Below are 16,182 nucleotides of genomic sequence, written 5' to 3' on the forward strand. Positions count from 1 at the left end.
TTTTTTGGGGGGGGGGGGGGTAGAGGGGTAAATTTCGTTAAGTTCAATATCGTTCTCGCTAGAACGACCACAGGCGGTAGGAGAATACCTAATATTGAAGTTAGTCCAGCGATACAGTGTTTTTCCGACGACTGTGGAGTTCCTTGCTTGGATTAGTTTTCTTACAGTTGTTACGGTCTTCGCGAATCAAGGTCTATTGTGAATAACTGACAACTGTCTTGTGAAAAGGTATCCTCGCGCGGGTCCACAACAAGGATACCAATTTCAACAAATACGATATCTGTTTATTTTATTGGTGAAATAAGAGTTTCGCTTACAAAGTGTAACACATTGATTCACATGAACTACGTTTAAATTTTAAATGGTAGACTCAAAAGTGCACAAAAATACTATTTTCTTGCGCTACTTTACCTAATGCATTAGCAAGCAATCACAAACAATAGGAATCACAAATAAGACAATACACATATTAACGCGAAAGCATACGATTAATGTAATGTATATACTCTATAGTTGTTAACGAACCTAAGGCTGAGTTCAAACGTCGTATTATCCATGAGCCGTATTCAATGCAAATGTTGCAAATAAAGGTGAAACAATCTACTTGATTCATTTGCAAACATTTGCATTGAATACGGCTCATGGATAATACGACGTTTGAACTGAGCCTAATTGAAACAGGTCGTCTTCACACCCTTCATACTGAAGTTCTTCCAAAATAACTGTTAATTTATTCCAAGAAAAACGTGAATTTTCCAGGAAAAGTTAGAAGAACACTTATTCGATGGTGGAACTGCGGGCCACGCGTTTGCACAATACGAATGGCACCGTCTTATTAAGCTAACTATGAAAAAATTCCATTCCCAAACAACTTACGTAAAAAATAAAGGGTGGTCTCTAGGTTCCTATACCTGCTCAGACATCGTCAAAGAAAAAAATTTAATCTCTGCGTTAAATCCTTTCACAACAATCAACATTATATCTAATAACACCCAACAGAGCTAAATAAAAGGGAAGCTTCAATATATGGTACTCATCTTGTAACTTCTTTAGTAGCCTTAAAATAGTTTTGAATTTTGCCGACAAAAATATATTCTTAGAATCCTTGCCAGGTTCATATCTAGTACAGCATACACCATTAATATCATAAAACATCGATCAAGAACGGTAAGACATGCCCTTATACAGCTTTTATAAAGTAGGTTATAAAATAACCATAGTGGGCTAAGTTATTAGCTACTTGATAAAGGCGCTGTTATTCATTGTCTTCATGGTTTATCTAATAAAAGACACTCATCATAATAATTACTTACTGGTGTATATATTGGCCATGCCAAGTTAAGGGGCTTAGAGGCCAAAGCAAGATGAGGGTCTAGTATCAGACAACACCCTTTAGGGGTTGACCATATAATTTTCGAAGGAAGGGGGGGTGTTGACCAAGATTTTTTTAGTTAAATTAAGAATTAAACGGTCAGCCTTTAAGCTGCCACAATCATGTCACCTTACAAAGCACATTTGACACTTATCAGTACTACATACACACAAACATGTTTATAAAGAATAACACATCCATGATGCATTGATGACAGTTCTTCAAGAATTAAGAGTTTCTGTCACTCACTTGCTAGCAACAACAACTGCCTAGCCTCACACACAACTTATCTTCCTTTCATCCACCTCACTTCAACCCAGTGGGAGATATTCCATAAAGTCAAGAATTGCATATTTAGAGTTTTTCATCTTTGGCTTATCATCACATTGTTATCTTTTGAAAGCTCATAGGGTAATTCCAGGAAAAACTGTGCATCTTGATTAAACTAAAAAATTCCCCATAAATTAAACTTTTTTTATTATACACTAGTGTGCTAAGATCATTTTTAATAAGATCAAGAATGAAGCACATGCTGATGATAAAAACTCCTAGATGGCAATATGAAAGATCTTTGGCTGGGTAGAGTAAGAGCTTGGCTTATTGGACGTAGCATTAAATATAATACCTCCTAGTCTTCATAAAATATTGAAGCTTTGTTGATAGGGTTCATCATACTGAGAATAGGGACTTTGTGGTGGATCCTGTCTTGGTCATTGTGTCTTGGTGAGCCTGGCAAACAATACATAAGTGACACACTTAAAAAACAACAACTTTAGAAGTACAACAAGCCATGGCTCCTGGCAAACAACTATAGATGTACAACAAGCCATACTGAACATGACATATTATATTACACAAAAAAGGCTTGAGCAACATCAATAACCAAATTGATATAGTTTCATTGCTTTAATTTTTTGACACTTTTTGGTAGATTATTCTTAGTTTTAATATTTCAAAATTTTAGAAATGTAAATGTATCAATTGTATCATCTTGTAGCGTTTTGCATTAAATGATACATGAAATATGCCCAGTCACACAAAAAAGCACACACGGAGGGTACAGGCAGAGATTGACTGAACACAGCTGTTGATTTCTGAAGCCCTCTTACCTGATATCCTATGAACATTTTTGGTGGAAGTCCTAACCTTTCCTTGAAAACTTGCCTGAAATGAGATATTACCTTTTTATATTTCTTGACAGTAACACATTTGTCACACATTTTATTTATCCATGTGAAGATAATGGCAAAATAACTATGCAAAAACATATTTCTATTCCATTTACTAAAAATGCCTAGGCAAAAACAAAGTTTTACCTTTCATTTACTTAATTCAATAGAAAATATTGCAATAAAAAGAATCCCTACTCGTATTTGGCATTTTGCTAAAAAATAACAAAAAAGCAGCTGTCAGAGAATCTTAAATGGCAAGTAAGTTCAATGCATAGTTTAATAATAGGGACCTTAAGCATGCGAAAATGTAGAACGCCACAGACGCAGCATAGTTGGAACGCTGAGAATGACGCGCTTGCAAATCCAAGGTCCCTAATAACCCACCCTATCCTTCTTGTTCCCTCTTCATCAGTAGCATTCCCTGTCCATACAGCAATCTTGTCACCCTTGTTACGAATTTGGACAACAGCACCACAAACACCCTCAGAGTATTCACCAAAGGCTTCTCCTATAAGGCACAGCAGCTGCAAAAAAAAACCGGGAGCTGAGTGAAAGATATAGAGATAACAAAGTTTGCTTTTATTTCTTATTTTAAAATAGTCAAATCAAAATATTGGTCTGTCGTCAATGCTGCATTTTGATTGGTTGACATTTTAACTAGCAAGTCATACAAATTAAAGCAAAAAAGTTCTGAATTTGAAAGTAGAAAAATAAGAAATGTCTAACCAGATATGGTTTTTGGCCATAAAAATTGACCTTCTTTTCGTGATTTGACTAAAATAAGGCCTTTGGCCTCATGCTCTATTCACTCAGAGCCTGAGGGGTTAAGGGATAACTGTAAATATTAAACTACGTTAAAAGCGGTGATCACACCAGTTTACTGGCAACCAGTCACATCAGTCTGATTATCAGCCACGTCCTTGAAGAAACTTCCAATAGACACACTGCTTTTTGAACTGGAAATAATCTGGTGTGATGCCGGTTTAAAAATTCACCTATCAGCCAAAAACTATCAAACATTCCAGAGGGTTAAAGCACTTACCATCTCTAGCCAGAATCTATCAAGGTCACTGTCTCCGATTCTCATTACAGAGGGTTCAAGCACTTACCGTCTCTAGCCAGAATCTATCAAGATCACTCTGTCTCTGATTCTTATTTGTGTTTATAAGCCAGCGTCCACCATCCTTATTTCTCTTGTCTTCCCACATAGGTTCAATTCCGTCCTAGAAATGAAAGATTTCTATTAGCAAAAATGTTATGTGATCAGTGCCAATCCCAAATGCCTTTTAAATTTTCATACATGCACAATTATATCAAATATCCACAAATGGGGATTACTGTGCTTGGTGACATTCACAAAACCAGAGGTGAATACTGCAACTGTTTCAAGTACACAGGAAATATCTCTTATTCAAGTGACATTTACAAAACCAGAGTTCAACAACTGCTTCAAGCAAACAGGAATATATCTCTTATTCTACTCAAAGTCGATGTGCACTTTGTCAAGAACTCATTCATCATTTTTATCTTATCTTTTTTAATTGGTCAAACTTTATTCTCTATATCTGTACTTTCTCTCCCCTTATGAAATAGAACAACTTACAATTTAGGCCTACAACACACTAATGTAGGTGATTTTGTACAATAGTATGAGGGAATTTAAATCGCCTGCTGAAAATCGCCAGGTCTGTCTTTGCGGTGATGGCAAATTCTATGTAAACCTCTGATTCATCTGATACTGACGATAAAATTCACTGATGATCACCAGCAATTGAATTTGCTCATACAGACAAAATCGCCTAGTGTGTCGTAGGCTTGAGTGTTAGTCAGAATTAATCACCTGAAAGCTGCCAAGACCTAGTGTTTACGAGACAAAAGGATTAATATTACACTTCTAACCTTGAATAATGAATAGTCACAGCCTGGCTGTAATCTGCTTGCTTGTTGTATATGGTTATATATTCTGTGAAAAATCAACAATCACAATAAACACAATAAACATGCAATACACAATATACACATTCACACACATCTACTTAAAAAGAAAAATGGTAAAAAAATTAAATGTCAACTTACCCCCAGAAGTCCTCCACCTTTATTTTAAAGTAGAAATCAGTAAAGGAAACTTAATATTGGCTTAAATGAACAGAAAACTTGATAAAATAGCCTTAAAAATAACCCACAAAGAGGGGTTAATATGGCTCCCATCCAGCAATGTCAGATTAGATCATTTGACACAGACCAATTGAGAAATCAGCATAAGATACTAAAGTATATCTAAAGCTTGAACGCTTAGACAAAAGATAAGTGACAGAGAGCCTAAACACACAATATTAATGCAAAAAATATTTGGATAATGAAACCTATTAAAACTAAAGGATGTATCTTCTATCTGAACTATCAAATGTAGCAGCCTTCTACCAACTTTCAAACAAGGTTGCTGCAGTGTGGAAATTCTATATTTGTTTTAATGTACACTTGATTATTTATTTGGAAATTATTGAAACACTGTGAGCTACCACACATGGATACTCAGAGTGCAACCTTATTTGAAACACTGTAGGGGTATACAAAGTGTAACCCTGATAACTCAAACTCAATTAATTTGAACTTCCTGTTAACTCGCACAGTGTCAAGCTCTTTAAAGACTAATTTTCAGTAATTTCTAATGGGACTTCCTGGTAATTCAAACTGCTTTGCAATTCCCTTGAGGATCTAAGTTAGCTTGTTTATATTGAAATAAAAATAAACAAATAACTTCAAAAGCAATATGTACATCTACCATTATAATCATATTATCTTTTCAAGGATACAGTATCAAAAGAGGTAATGTTCCTTAAATTAGCTGCCCATGATTTGGACTTGTCATTCTTGAAGAACCATAAGACCCATCGATTCTGAAGTGGATGCTTCATATACTTTTTAGAAACTGCTACAGCATTTTCTTCACTGTCTTCTTCTTTCTTCTGGAATAAAGAAAAACTGGCATTATTACTAGGGTGACTAGAAAAATGACAAACATGCTGTAGAATAACTAAACAATCTACTTAAGAATGTTGAAATCAAAGAAAAAACATCAACACAAGGTTGATACAGTATTTTTTTAAGCTTCTAGGAAGACAGAGTAGTTTACACTGTTGTTTGGAGCATTTGCCTTTGTCAGCGCTAGAGGCTCATCTTATACCCATCCCTTTTGCCCAACACAGAGGTGTAAAACAAACCATTCCAATATTGGGTTTATTTATCTCTCTAAGAAAATGGTAAGGAGAAAAAAACTGGAGTTTCAAAGAGGAAATATAGACCCCTTTTAGACATGTTTGGTTAAGGCCATGTACTTCATGATAACAGGGAACCTCTACCATTTATATAACATTTTTACATATTTGAATTGACAGGCAAAGCTTAGTTTATGTATCAAAAATATAAAACCTAATCATCATAAACAACTACTTTTGAGAAGTCAGAATTTACTTATAATACTAAGTTTCTTTTTCAACGTTTTTTGGATGTTTATTTTATGGTCAATATTATAAAATGTCATGCCCACAATATAATGTGGCCACACTTGTATTTTTTTACTACAGCGGCGTCATCCTACCCACAACACCAACACAGTACATGCTAGCATACAAAAAATTTCATATAATACTTTAATCGACGTACTTTAATAGAAGCATATATAAGGCCCAGGCCATAGTACTTGTTTTGTGATTTCTTTTTCTTTAAATCGTTTTTTTTATATATATCAGCGTCGTGGTAGCTCTCCTCACAATCATCTCACGCACAAATTTCATCATAGCTTGCACGAGTCACCTAATTCAATCGGAATCTTAAATACTTCGAAGGCAAAACCACCTTGTGAGGGTATACTGCGTGTGATAATTGAAATGTGTAGAGTTTTATCGTGTAAAACACCAAACCACGACCACGAGAATGAAAGCAAAGGTCGATCAGGAACGGCCCAGACTCAAGGGCTAAGCAGAAATACCAAGACTTTGATCGAAAAATTATCACAACGGCAACGTATTAGGCTTTATATGTGTCTATCACATTTTAACAGGTATTTATTCTAAAGAATTTCCGATGAAAATATTGTACATTCATTGAAAATAAGTACAAATATGTAGATTATCAATAGTTACGTGAATAAACTTGGCTGAGATTGCAGGCACACGGGCTTGCCACAAGAGGAACGGATTTCGCGAACAAAACCAAACAATTCCCCGTTAAATTTCCGGTCAAGACTATCTCTGATTACTAGCCAAAATACTCACATCCTCTGTTGTCGTTTCTTTCTTTTCTTTGGTCGCCGTTTCGTCTCCAGAAGCCATAGTATTACTGCTAAACTCGTGTTACAAATGCTCTAAAAACACTCAGTACCGGCTCGTCACGTGGTCGCTAGCATGGAGCATGCGCATTACGAGTCAAGTGCCTTTCCTGGAACATTTGTAACCAGGCCATCGACCACGGCGTTTTTTTTAGTAAATTACGGATAACAACGAAACAACAACAAAACTGATTTACAAAAGATGCTATGACGTCAAAAGTTTTTTTCCTGTTTTTGGTGGTGGCGAGAGAAGAAATAAAAGGAGCAAATAACGGGTCTCAGCGTGCATCATCTGCGCATGCGTGCACTTAACGACAAAATATCCTCAAACAATCCATCGGAAATTGTTTAGATTTTACTTCATCATAATCATCCCTATAGCATCAGACACTAGAGACTTAAGGATTTCAAATGGTTACTAACTAGAATCAAAGATACAGTCTAAACCGATAACTTGATAATACATGGGCATAAATGAACCTCCCGCTTATGGGAGCATAACTTGAACTATTATCGGTTTTTCCTATGTGACTTAACTGCTAACCTTCTCCTTTGGTGGCTCTACCTATATGCGAACAACCGATGGATGTCTTTGGCAGCTTTGAATTACTTACTGCGCATGTCTGAACTCTCCCACACGGATCAGATCGACTTTATCAGTCAGCTCCCTTCCCAGACCCTGACTCATTACTCTGGTTTTCCTTCAATGAACGTATATATCTTTCGCCTTTTACTAAAGATATCCGTGGAGGAGAACAACATTATGAGTCTATAGACTAATTTTTTAAATGCCCTGCCTTTCGGCGGGGCAACACTATCTAACAAGCTTTGAGTTCGAATAATCCTCGATAATTAATAACCTTGACGAGTTTATTAAAGACAAAAAAGTTTTATTTACAATGCTTTAAATTTTATGTACAAATCGTATAGCTATACCACGCTTTTTTTGGGTAAGAAATGACTATCAGAAACCTGAATGCCTGCTTCAAAATGCGAAGATTCACCAAACTAGATGACAAGTTTTCGACGGGATGTCGAGTTTTCACTTGGTTCAGTTCACACGTCCAGCATCGTTAATTTCTCCGTCCAGTTGCATCAGATCCCCTTGCCTGGCTGCTTGATCATGTCTTTGCGGTATTTGTTTCCCGGTCCCATTGACCGTCTATAACTCTCTCTGTTTATTTGATGAGCAGGGGGCGGTAAACAGTTCCCTTTTCTGTCGAGTGTTATTAACTTCCTTGTCCAGATGCTTCAGACTGTCCATCCGGTTGTCCATCTATGAAGAGCTCATTTACAAGGTAGCACGTCTCCATCAGTTCTGATCCCGTTATTCGCTCGAATTCCACCATATCAGGCCTGAACCAAAATCTACTATCAAATTGAAATTCTAACAGTGAAAAAAGGTGTCGCCGGGGGGGGGGGGGGGGGGGGGGGTTCTTCCCATGTCGACCTGATGGGGATGCGCGTCGTCTATTTTAGGGGTCAAAATCGGGCATCAGGTATTTTTTAGGGGGAATCCAGGAAAATAATAGGCTTTTCTCTTAAAATTGGTATTTTTTATGGCTTCTGGGGTACTTTTTAGGGTAATAACTTTTGGTTTGAAGGTATTTTTAAGGGGTATTTTTCGATTTTCCCGACAATCATCCCTTTTAGGCTGAAGAACCCACCCGGGAGATGTCCCCAAGGCTGTTAAACTCACCTAGCTGTTTGATCGTCTTCATTTCGAGCACGCTCGCACACTTCCTCGAATACCTTCTTTCCCAAAGCATCCATGACATGGCTTTGAAAAAGAAAAGTAGAGATTTGAGATGTGTAGGACGTGTAGACGCAAGTGAGATTATGTTTGAAATGGGGGCAACCTCTATTTTAAAATGCGATGTTAGCAAGACGGTGCAGGAGGCTTTCAATCATCCAAACATTTAAAATTAAAATTTCGGTCTATTTGCTCTATCTCGACCACTACGACCACTTAGAAATCTCCCAAACATGATAACCCTTCCGCCAAGTTGTTAGGCAAACCTTCTCAAGATCTGTTTACATGACACTGACTGGTCGTCATCTTCGACGATCTCTTCCTCTGTTTGGGTCAAAGAAAAAGTGCACACGTTAAATGCAAAGGCGAGGAGAGAGAACAGTACTTTAGTAGAAAGAGAGCTAGAAAGGACGGGATCATGGGAAAAATTTCATACCCTCAGCAGCCTGCGCTGCTCTTGCGTTTGCAAGAAGATCATCTAGGACCTAAAAAAAACGAAAAGCTGTTATTTAAAAAAATATTAATTTAATAAAACCAATCTACACTTGGTAAAAACAATATCGAGGGAAGCGCTTTTTCATACAGAAATTGTATTTGGCCACTTTAAGGCGGCTCCCTATCGAAAGGGGGGGGGGGGGTTAGGATCTATGGATCTTTTTGGGAATCAAACAATTTGAAGTTAGTCTGACTCAATTCAATCGTCGCAAATTTAATGATTTCTCTTCTGTACATGTTATATTATTATAAAGATACTGATCAACGTTTCACTTTTAACCTCTTCTTCATCAGAGTCCTCTTCAAAGTCGTCAGCGTATTCCACCTCGTTATCGCCCGACTCCCTTCCGCCATTCCAAGGGCTAGTGGCGTCTGAAGAAGGGATGGGTGTTTTAAGAGAGCCGTTCAAAGCGAGGTCCTCATCAAATTCATCCGAATAGACCTCTTCCTCAGATTCATCAAAATCATCAGAGTAATCGCTGGCATTATCACCTATTAGAGAAGAGGGGCATACGATCGTCGTAAGAAATGAAAAAGAAAAAAGCACAAGGAATCCTGCCGTTCTTACCATTGTTCTCACTCTTCTCGTTCACTTCTTTGCCCTCCTTTTTCAGTTCTAGAGTTGGTGTGTGCACCTTGGCAAGTGCAGTTTTGGCACGTTGTTTGTTGTTCTTCTTGCCAGAGACCTCATCTGTTTTTAATATCATATTACCCCCTGCCGATACTGGACGGTCTAAGACAGCAGGTGAGTTACGTGCACTCCCCTTCAGATGGTGCCTAAAAGAGGAGAGTCTATGAAGTACGCTGATGGCATACAGATGGTGCCCACTTTTACTGTAACCCTGTCCTAAAATCTGGCTTGGTAAAAATTCAAATTGATATACTAAACAGCGACCCATAGCCTTGAATGAATTATACTACCTAGAAGGGAAAACTTCCAATGTTGTTTCGCAATCGAATGTTGAGTGTGGTTGGAAAACCATGACTTAAGTTGCAATTAGTTTTAATGATTTTGGAGTTTCAGAGCCTAAATTCCCCCCTTAAAGTGCCTGCCGTGGGAATAATCCTGTGTCTTGGCAAACCTCGCATGCAGTGCCTCCTGTAAGTTCTCTTTCTCTTCTATAAATTCTTTTAGGTGTTGCTGTATAAAAGGCAGGTTCAGTATCAATCCAGCACTAGAGCAAACAGAATTCAAACTTAGTGCAAAAGCCAGAGAAATCAAATAAGACTGCCAAAAATTTAGGATGTCGATTACAGTACCTGGGCCTTTCCTCAGGTTTTTTTGTAAGCATCAATTGGATGACTTCTTTGACTGGAGAGGAGTATTGAGGTGGAATGTCCTAAGGCAACAGAACCATTGTTAAAAAATAAATTCTTCAGCTATATATATATAAAAATATAACCTTCTCATCATCATTAGGCAACATTGATTTGTTTTATTTTAAAAAAGGTGTCCAAATCGAAATAATGAGTTAATCATTTTCATCTTACCCCTGGTTCCCCTTTAACAATCTTATAGAAAAGACTGATGATGTTCGTGGCATCAAATGCATAACGAAGTGCACACATTTCAAAAAGCAAACAACCAAGTGCCTGTAATAAAAATATAAGATGGAATCACTTTAAGTATAGACACATTTATTTTAATGTTAAGCTGGTATATTTTCATATATTATTTATTATGGGATTCTTTGGTATTTAATCCTCAGTATTTTACATACCCATACATCAGCCTTAGAACTATAAGGAATGTCTTGGCACAGCTCAGGGCTGAGGTAACATGGTGTACCACAGCATGTTTGTGCCATATCAAAGGTGTTCTCCATCATGCGTGCAATGCCAAAATCACCTAAAGGATATATTATCAAATCTTTGTCATTCAAAAACACACAAATGATGCATTTCATTGAAATTGTTATTTAATTTTTAGTCGCCTACCTAATCTCACAACACTATGCATGCCTTTCTTTGTGAGGAAAATATTCTGAGACTTAAGATCTCTGAAATAAGATAAAATATGAATTTACATTAGTGCAAGATTAGACAACATGAAAAGCACAAAAGTTATTAAAACAGTACCTATGAAGTATTTTTCTTGAATGAATGTGATGGACAGCCATTAAAACTTGCACAAACCACTGTCAATAATTGTTTCAATTTATAAGAACAAGCATAACACCATTGACAATAACAACAACAACAAAAACAGCTATAGAAGGGGTGTAATCTACCTGCATAATCTGTGGCTCTTCAAGGGGGATGTTGTTCTTTGGAAAAAAAAATAAAAATGAGAAACTGAAAATGTCTGCAACAATTTCAAATTGAAGGTGTGACTTTTTTTCGAAATTGGAATACGTCTCACCCTTTTGGCCAAGGCAATTTGATCTTGTAAGGTTCCTCCATCACAGTAATCCTAAAATATCAATCAAATATTATTCATTATATTATTAATAATTATTTATTATATAGATAGTAGATTGTATAGATAATAGATTGTATTTTCCATATTTTCACAAGTGAAGATATGAAAAAGTAATGTACTGAAATGTCCTCGAGGTATGCACCGGTCAAATCAAAACAGCTTCCACACCTATTCCGATTTTGGATTCAGTTTGTCCATATACTAAAAAGAACATTACTTGATGGCTTGAAGTTTTTTCTCGTGGTAAAAACAGTATTTTACTCAAAAACAAACTCTACATAAAAAACCTCTATATATTTGTCTAGAGAGTTACAATAACATATTGCAAAACTTTTTGTGCAATATAATTCTTTAGACAAACCTTTGCAACTAATAAAAATAATGGGGCATGCAGATAAGTATGAATAAGCTATGTAGTTTACTATCATTTAACCTAAAAAAATATTTTCCTTGCTAAACATTTGTTTTGCAATAATTTTGTAATATCAACTTCCTACCTTCTTTATCATTACTTTATATTATTATGCACATCATATTACATCATACAGTACTGAACATCATAGAACAATATTTACCTGAACAATATAAAGTTTCTCCTCATGTTTGTCAACAAAAGAATCCAATAATGTTACTATATGAGGATGCTTTAGTTGCCCTAGAATACTGCAATACAAAATACAAACAGTACATCCAATCAATAAGTAATACTAGGGCAAAAGCTACTGTATAGAACTATGTTCTTGTTCACACATCACAAAACAGTAATAACAGAGATCAATTCTAAACTGGAAAAAAACCTATTAAGTGGAAACATCTTAGGGTCCTGACCCAGTACGCAGTTCTGCTCAAGGTTAAACCAATCGGCTATCGAGCTATGATTTGGGGTTTGCACGGCGCAGATCTGCGCCGTTTGAGCCAATCAAACGTTATAGATCTCGGTCACATCAAGGAGGTGTTGACATACAATAACCAGACTACTCTGTATGACATAAATATCTGGTTATTACATGTCAACAGCCTTTGTTAATTCTCGAACAAAAGGTAAAACAAAACCTTTGAAAGTCTGAACGAAAACACCTTCCTTTGACTAAATACAATAAGCTAAAAAGGAGCGACATTATTTCCACAGGTCTTCTTTTATTATTATAGTTTCGCATGCAACCATACAATGATCAAGAAGGCGACAGACTGACACACTCTACCATTTTCTTTTTTTGCTCCTCCATCAAAGATAAATAGGCGTCAATAAGCTACAAGAAAAACGATATAAAATAATTGCAGAGCAGCAATTATGGAAGGAGTTCAATCCCCAACACCCCCCTAACTATAAAGATAATGACAAGCACTCCAACTCGCGTTGCTTCACCTGGCTTGATCATTCTAAGTTTATTTTTGATTTGATAAGATAACGGCCGCTTTGCTAACAGAGAAGTACAAAATCTTGAAAGATAAGTACAAAACGGAGCAGTCATGCACGAAACTCGTAATTAACTCACAAGTTTTTCCTTTTCGCATCACTTTCATAACTATATAGTGACATGTTTATTTTTAATCAATATGTTTGATTTAAAATATGAAACTAAGCCGAGTAGATTAACCAAGTGGCATGTACAAGGGCATAGCTGCTCTGCGCTAGGTAGCAGTTCATGTGGGTTCCGATATTACGCTAAATACGGGATTCGCTGATACATGAGCAGTCCTGCGCAAGAGGGAGTGAATACTTGTATCATTATTGGCTAATGCGAGCGCAGGACTGCACTTTTTGACTTAAATCACAAGTTTTGCCGTTTTGCGTTACTTCTATAACGAGCCCGAAATTTCGCAAAATAATCGAGTACTTAACAGATAATTGAGAAGTACCCTGGATATAGTGACACGTTTATTTTTAATTAATATGTTTGAGTTAAAATACCAAAGCCGAGTAGATTAACCAAGTGGTAGGGACAAGGGCATTGCTGCTCTGTGCTAGGTAGCAGTTCACGTGGGTTCCGACATCACGCTAAATACGTGATTCGCTGATACATGAGCAGTCCTTTGTGACAGGAAGTGAATAATTGTATCATTTTCAGCTAATGCAAGCGCAGGACTGCGCTTTGTGTCTTGTGACCACTTGCAATGATAAGCACTCCAACTCACGTTGCCTCGCGTTATAGCCGGCTTGATCATTCCGAGTTTATTGTTAAGCGACCAAAGATGGATATTTGTATGGTTGCATGCGCATTTACAACGACTTTGTCCATGGAAGGGATAGCAAAAGATAATCGAAAGCAAAGTAACAAGTCCGTCGTGGCCGATTAAGGCTTCAAGCTCCCAGTTGAAATTGGAAACTAAAGCAAGGACTCTTCTGGGATACAAGGTATTTAAAGAAATACCATAAACTCCGAAAATAAGGAAGGCATTATATTGGAGTTAATCGATTAACTCTAAGGAGGAGATACACGAAGGATGTTCCAGTATTTGAGAACACTGTTCTTAACGCGCCAAAACAATCCCAATCCTCCTTGATGTGACCGAGACCTATAACGTCTGATTGGCTCAAACCACGCAGATCTGCGCCGTGCAAACCCCAAATCATAGCTCGATAGCTGATTGGTTTAACCTTGAGCAGAACTGCGTACTGGGTCAGGACCCTAAGATGTTTCCACTTAATAGGTTTTTTTTTCCAGTTTAGAATTGATCTCTGTTTAATAAGCAGTTCTCTAAATATGAAGTATTGGACCACCTATTCACAGACTGAGAACAGTTTATACATACTTTTAATGAAAACAAGCGTGTGATTAAAACCTGTTAAAAATAAAGCATTGCATCTAACCTAGAAACATAAATAATTATCGTATTTCCCTTTTTTAAGCTTTACAATGATATATAACATGAGCATATTAAATTTAATCTGACGCGTGTATCAACATTTTTCGTCAGCACTTTGGGTTTTTCTGCATCCTGTGAGTTGAAAGCACCCCGTAATCTTAAAGTTGGTGCCCTTTATTGTTGGTGCGCATCCTCTTCTGCGCATACAAGAAAGCATGTGCGTGCTTTGTTTCGTTACATCTTCAAACGGATGAAAAAAAACCTTATGCAGTTCTGAAAAGAAAACACTTTCCCAATATTTTTGCTACATATTGTACAATGCGTGATGGTGGCTATTTATGACAATGCAAATAAGATGGCACATAAAAAGAAACCTGCCCCTCTGTTTGTCTTATGCACAAGCACGTAAGCTTTGATGCACGAGCAGGTTGTTTTCATGTGCGCACTTGTAAGAGTGTACTTTTTGGTGTCTCAAACAATTTTGCACAATGTTTTTGATCAATAATCAAATGAGGTGTCATGCTCAATTAAGAATTAATAACTAGTAATATATTGCACCTGGAATGTTTTTAAGCAAAAATCTGACAACTCTTTTGAAATTTTCAACAGAATTTTCGTGAAAATATTTTATTTTAGATTTTGCTGACACAGTAATTTTTAACAACTTTGGTGACGCATATCTCATTAAAAATGAACGGTGCATTGTCTGCTGCTGAATGGATAAAGTTGTCCCTACTCTTCTGGATAGGGGAACAAAGTTTAAAAAACGTTGAGAAACATGGGGCTAGAGGTGCTATAGCTACTGTTTGTTTAAAATAAAAGAAAATAAATCATAACCACTAACTTTGCTTCTCGTTGCACAGCTTCCTTCGTTCTGGTTTTCCTTTTAGAGTCCAAAATAATCTCTTTTATTGCCACTTGTCTGCAAGTAAAACAGTAAAGCTGATACATAGAAATACACCGTAATGATTCAAATAAGCGCCCCTCCCCCTTAGAAAATATATAAACAACAATCTGCGCCTGAGTCAGGCGGCCTGACTATATTTTTGTCAATCTATAAAAAACAGAATCTCAAAAACAAAAACCAGATTTTCTAGTCCTGGTAGTATATGCTATGCAAGTAATTTTTTGTGTTTTTATGTAATAATTACTACATATTCGAGTCCGGATGGAATCTGAATCAATAGCCCATGAGACGAGGGCTAAGAGGCCATTATGGAACCACCCTAGTATAACAATTTATACAGACCCATTTTTTTTGGCACTTTTTTTATACTGATGGGCTATAACTCATAGCCTCGCCTACAAGAAGGTCAGCCAATCAGAATACAGTAACTTATTGATGGTAGAAAGGTTCATTAAGTATAATTCAGTAAGTATTAATCAAAGAAAATAATAAAGAGGATAATCTCTTATTGGTGTCACTAACCTCCCAGAATCCTTTTCCTTGGCGAGCAGAACTTTTCCTCCGCCTCCAGCTCCTAAGGTGTGCAAAACTTCAAATCTCTCCATCTCCATACCAACAACATGCCAGACAACAAACCACGCTCACTTTATCGTGATACGCCGTACGCGTATCAAGGTCACATCTTGTGGATATGCAGACTCCCAAGCATGCTTTTAAGAATACAAGAGGGACGCCAGCGAATGCATAGCTATAATTGTGTATAAATCAATAAAATCGATGTTGTTCCGATTGCTGCTAAAAACAACCTTACCCAGGGTCTTCTGGGTAATTTTCAATCTGGCGAGGTTTCGTGACTAGCCTTGGGCTCCCTGTGTTTTATCTATACTCAGGCATTTATATAAACCAATCGACACTTAATTGATAAT

The 16,182-nt window shown here is 36.9% G+C and overlaps 2 protein-coding genes, 1 long non-coding RNA gene and 1 other non-coding gene across 7 annotated transcripts; 2 read left to right on the forward strand and 2 right to left on the reverse strand.

The window, feature by feature from the left end:
* Window positions 1-12: 12 nt before the first annotated feature.
* Window positions 13-1,302, forward strand: LOC125561151. The gene is made up of 2 exons (XR_007307160.1): window positions 13-543; window positions 682-1,302. It is a non-coding gene; the product is annotated as an uncharacterized LOC125561151 (long non-coding RNA).
* Window positions 273-6,971, reverse strand: LOC5522134 (eukaryotic translation initiation factor 4E). Its single transcript, XM_001641845.3, has 8 exons — window positions 6,819-6,971; window positions 5,358-5,510; window positions 4,621-4,637; window positions 4,444-4,507; window positions 3,654-3,767; window positions 2,929-3,068; window positions 2,482-2,536; window positions 273-2,101 (listed from the first exon to the last, which is right to left on the reverse strand). Exons 1-8 carry the CDS (start codon window positions 6,873-6,875, stop codon window positions 2,042-2,044), a joined length of 660 nt encoding a protein of 219 aa, XP_001641895.2. The 5' UTR covers window positions 6,876-6,971; the 3' UTR covers window positions 273-2,041.
* Window positions 6,846-16,093, reverse strand: LOC5522131 (serine/threonine-protein kinase Nek5). 4 transcript variants are annotated; one of them, XM_032367424.2, is made up of 17 exons: window positions 15,779-16,092; window positions 15,194-15,271; window positions 12,117-12,204; window positions 11,482-11,532; window positions 11,351-11,386; window positions 11,199-11,257; window positions 11,058-11,119; window positions 10,841-10,968; window positions 10,611-10,712; window positions 10,380-10,459; window positions 10,202-10,294; window positions 9,688-9,896; window positions 9,400-9,611; window positions 9,061-9,109; window positions 8,891-8,948; window positions 8,571-8,651; window positions 6,846-8,227 (listed from the first exon to the last, which is right to left on the reverse strand). In XM_032367424.2, exons 1-17 carry the CDS (start codon window positions 15,865-15,867, stop codon window positions 8,101-8,103), a joined length of 1,602 nt encoding a protein of 533 aa, XP_032223315.2. In that variant the 5' UTR covers window positions 15,868-16,092; the 3' UTR covers window positions 6,846-8,100. The 4 variants fall into 4 exon arrangements, with proteins under 4 accessions (XP_032223315.2, XP_001641894.3, XP_048580494.1 ...); XM_001641844.3 differs by having other exon boundaries at window positions 6,846-8,239; XM_048724537.1 differs by having other exon boundaries at window positions 6,846-8,242.
* Window positions 7,559-7,682, forward strand: LOC116604841. Its single transcript, XR_004291264.2, has one exon. It is a non-coding gene; the product is annotated as a U5 spliceosomal RNA (small nuclear RNA).
* Window positions 16,094-16,182: the final 89 nt, after the last annotated feature.

The sequence above is a fragment of the Nematostella vectensis genome, chromosome 3 (assembly GCF_932526225.1).
Source record: "Nematostella vectensis chromosome 3, jaNemVect1.1, whole genome shotgun sequence".
Classification (NCBI taxonomy): Eukaryota; Metazoa; Cnidaria; class Anthozoa; order Actiniaria; family Edwardsiidae; genus Nematostella; species Nematostella vectensis.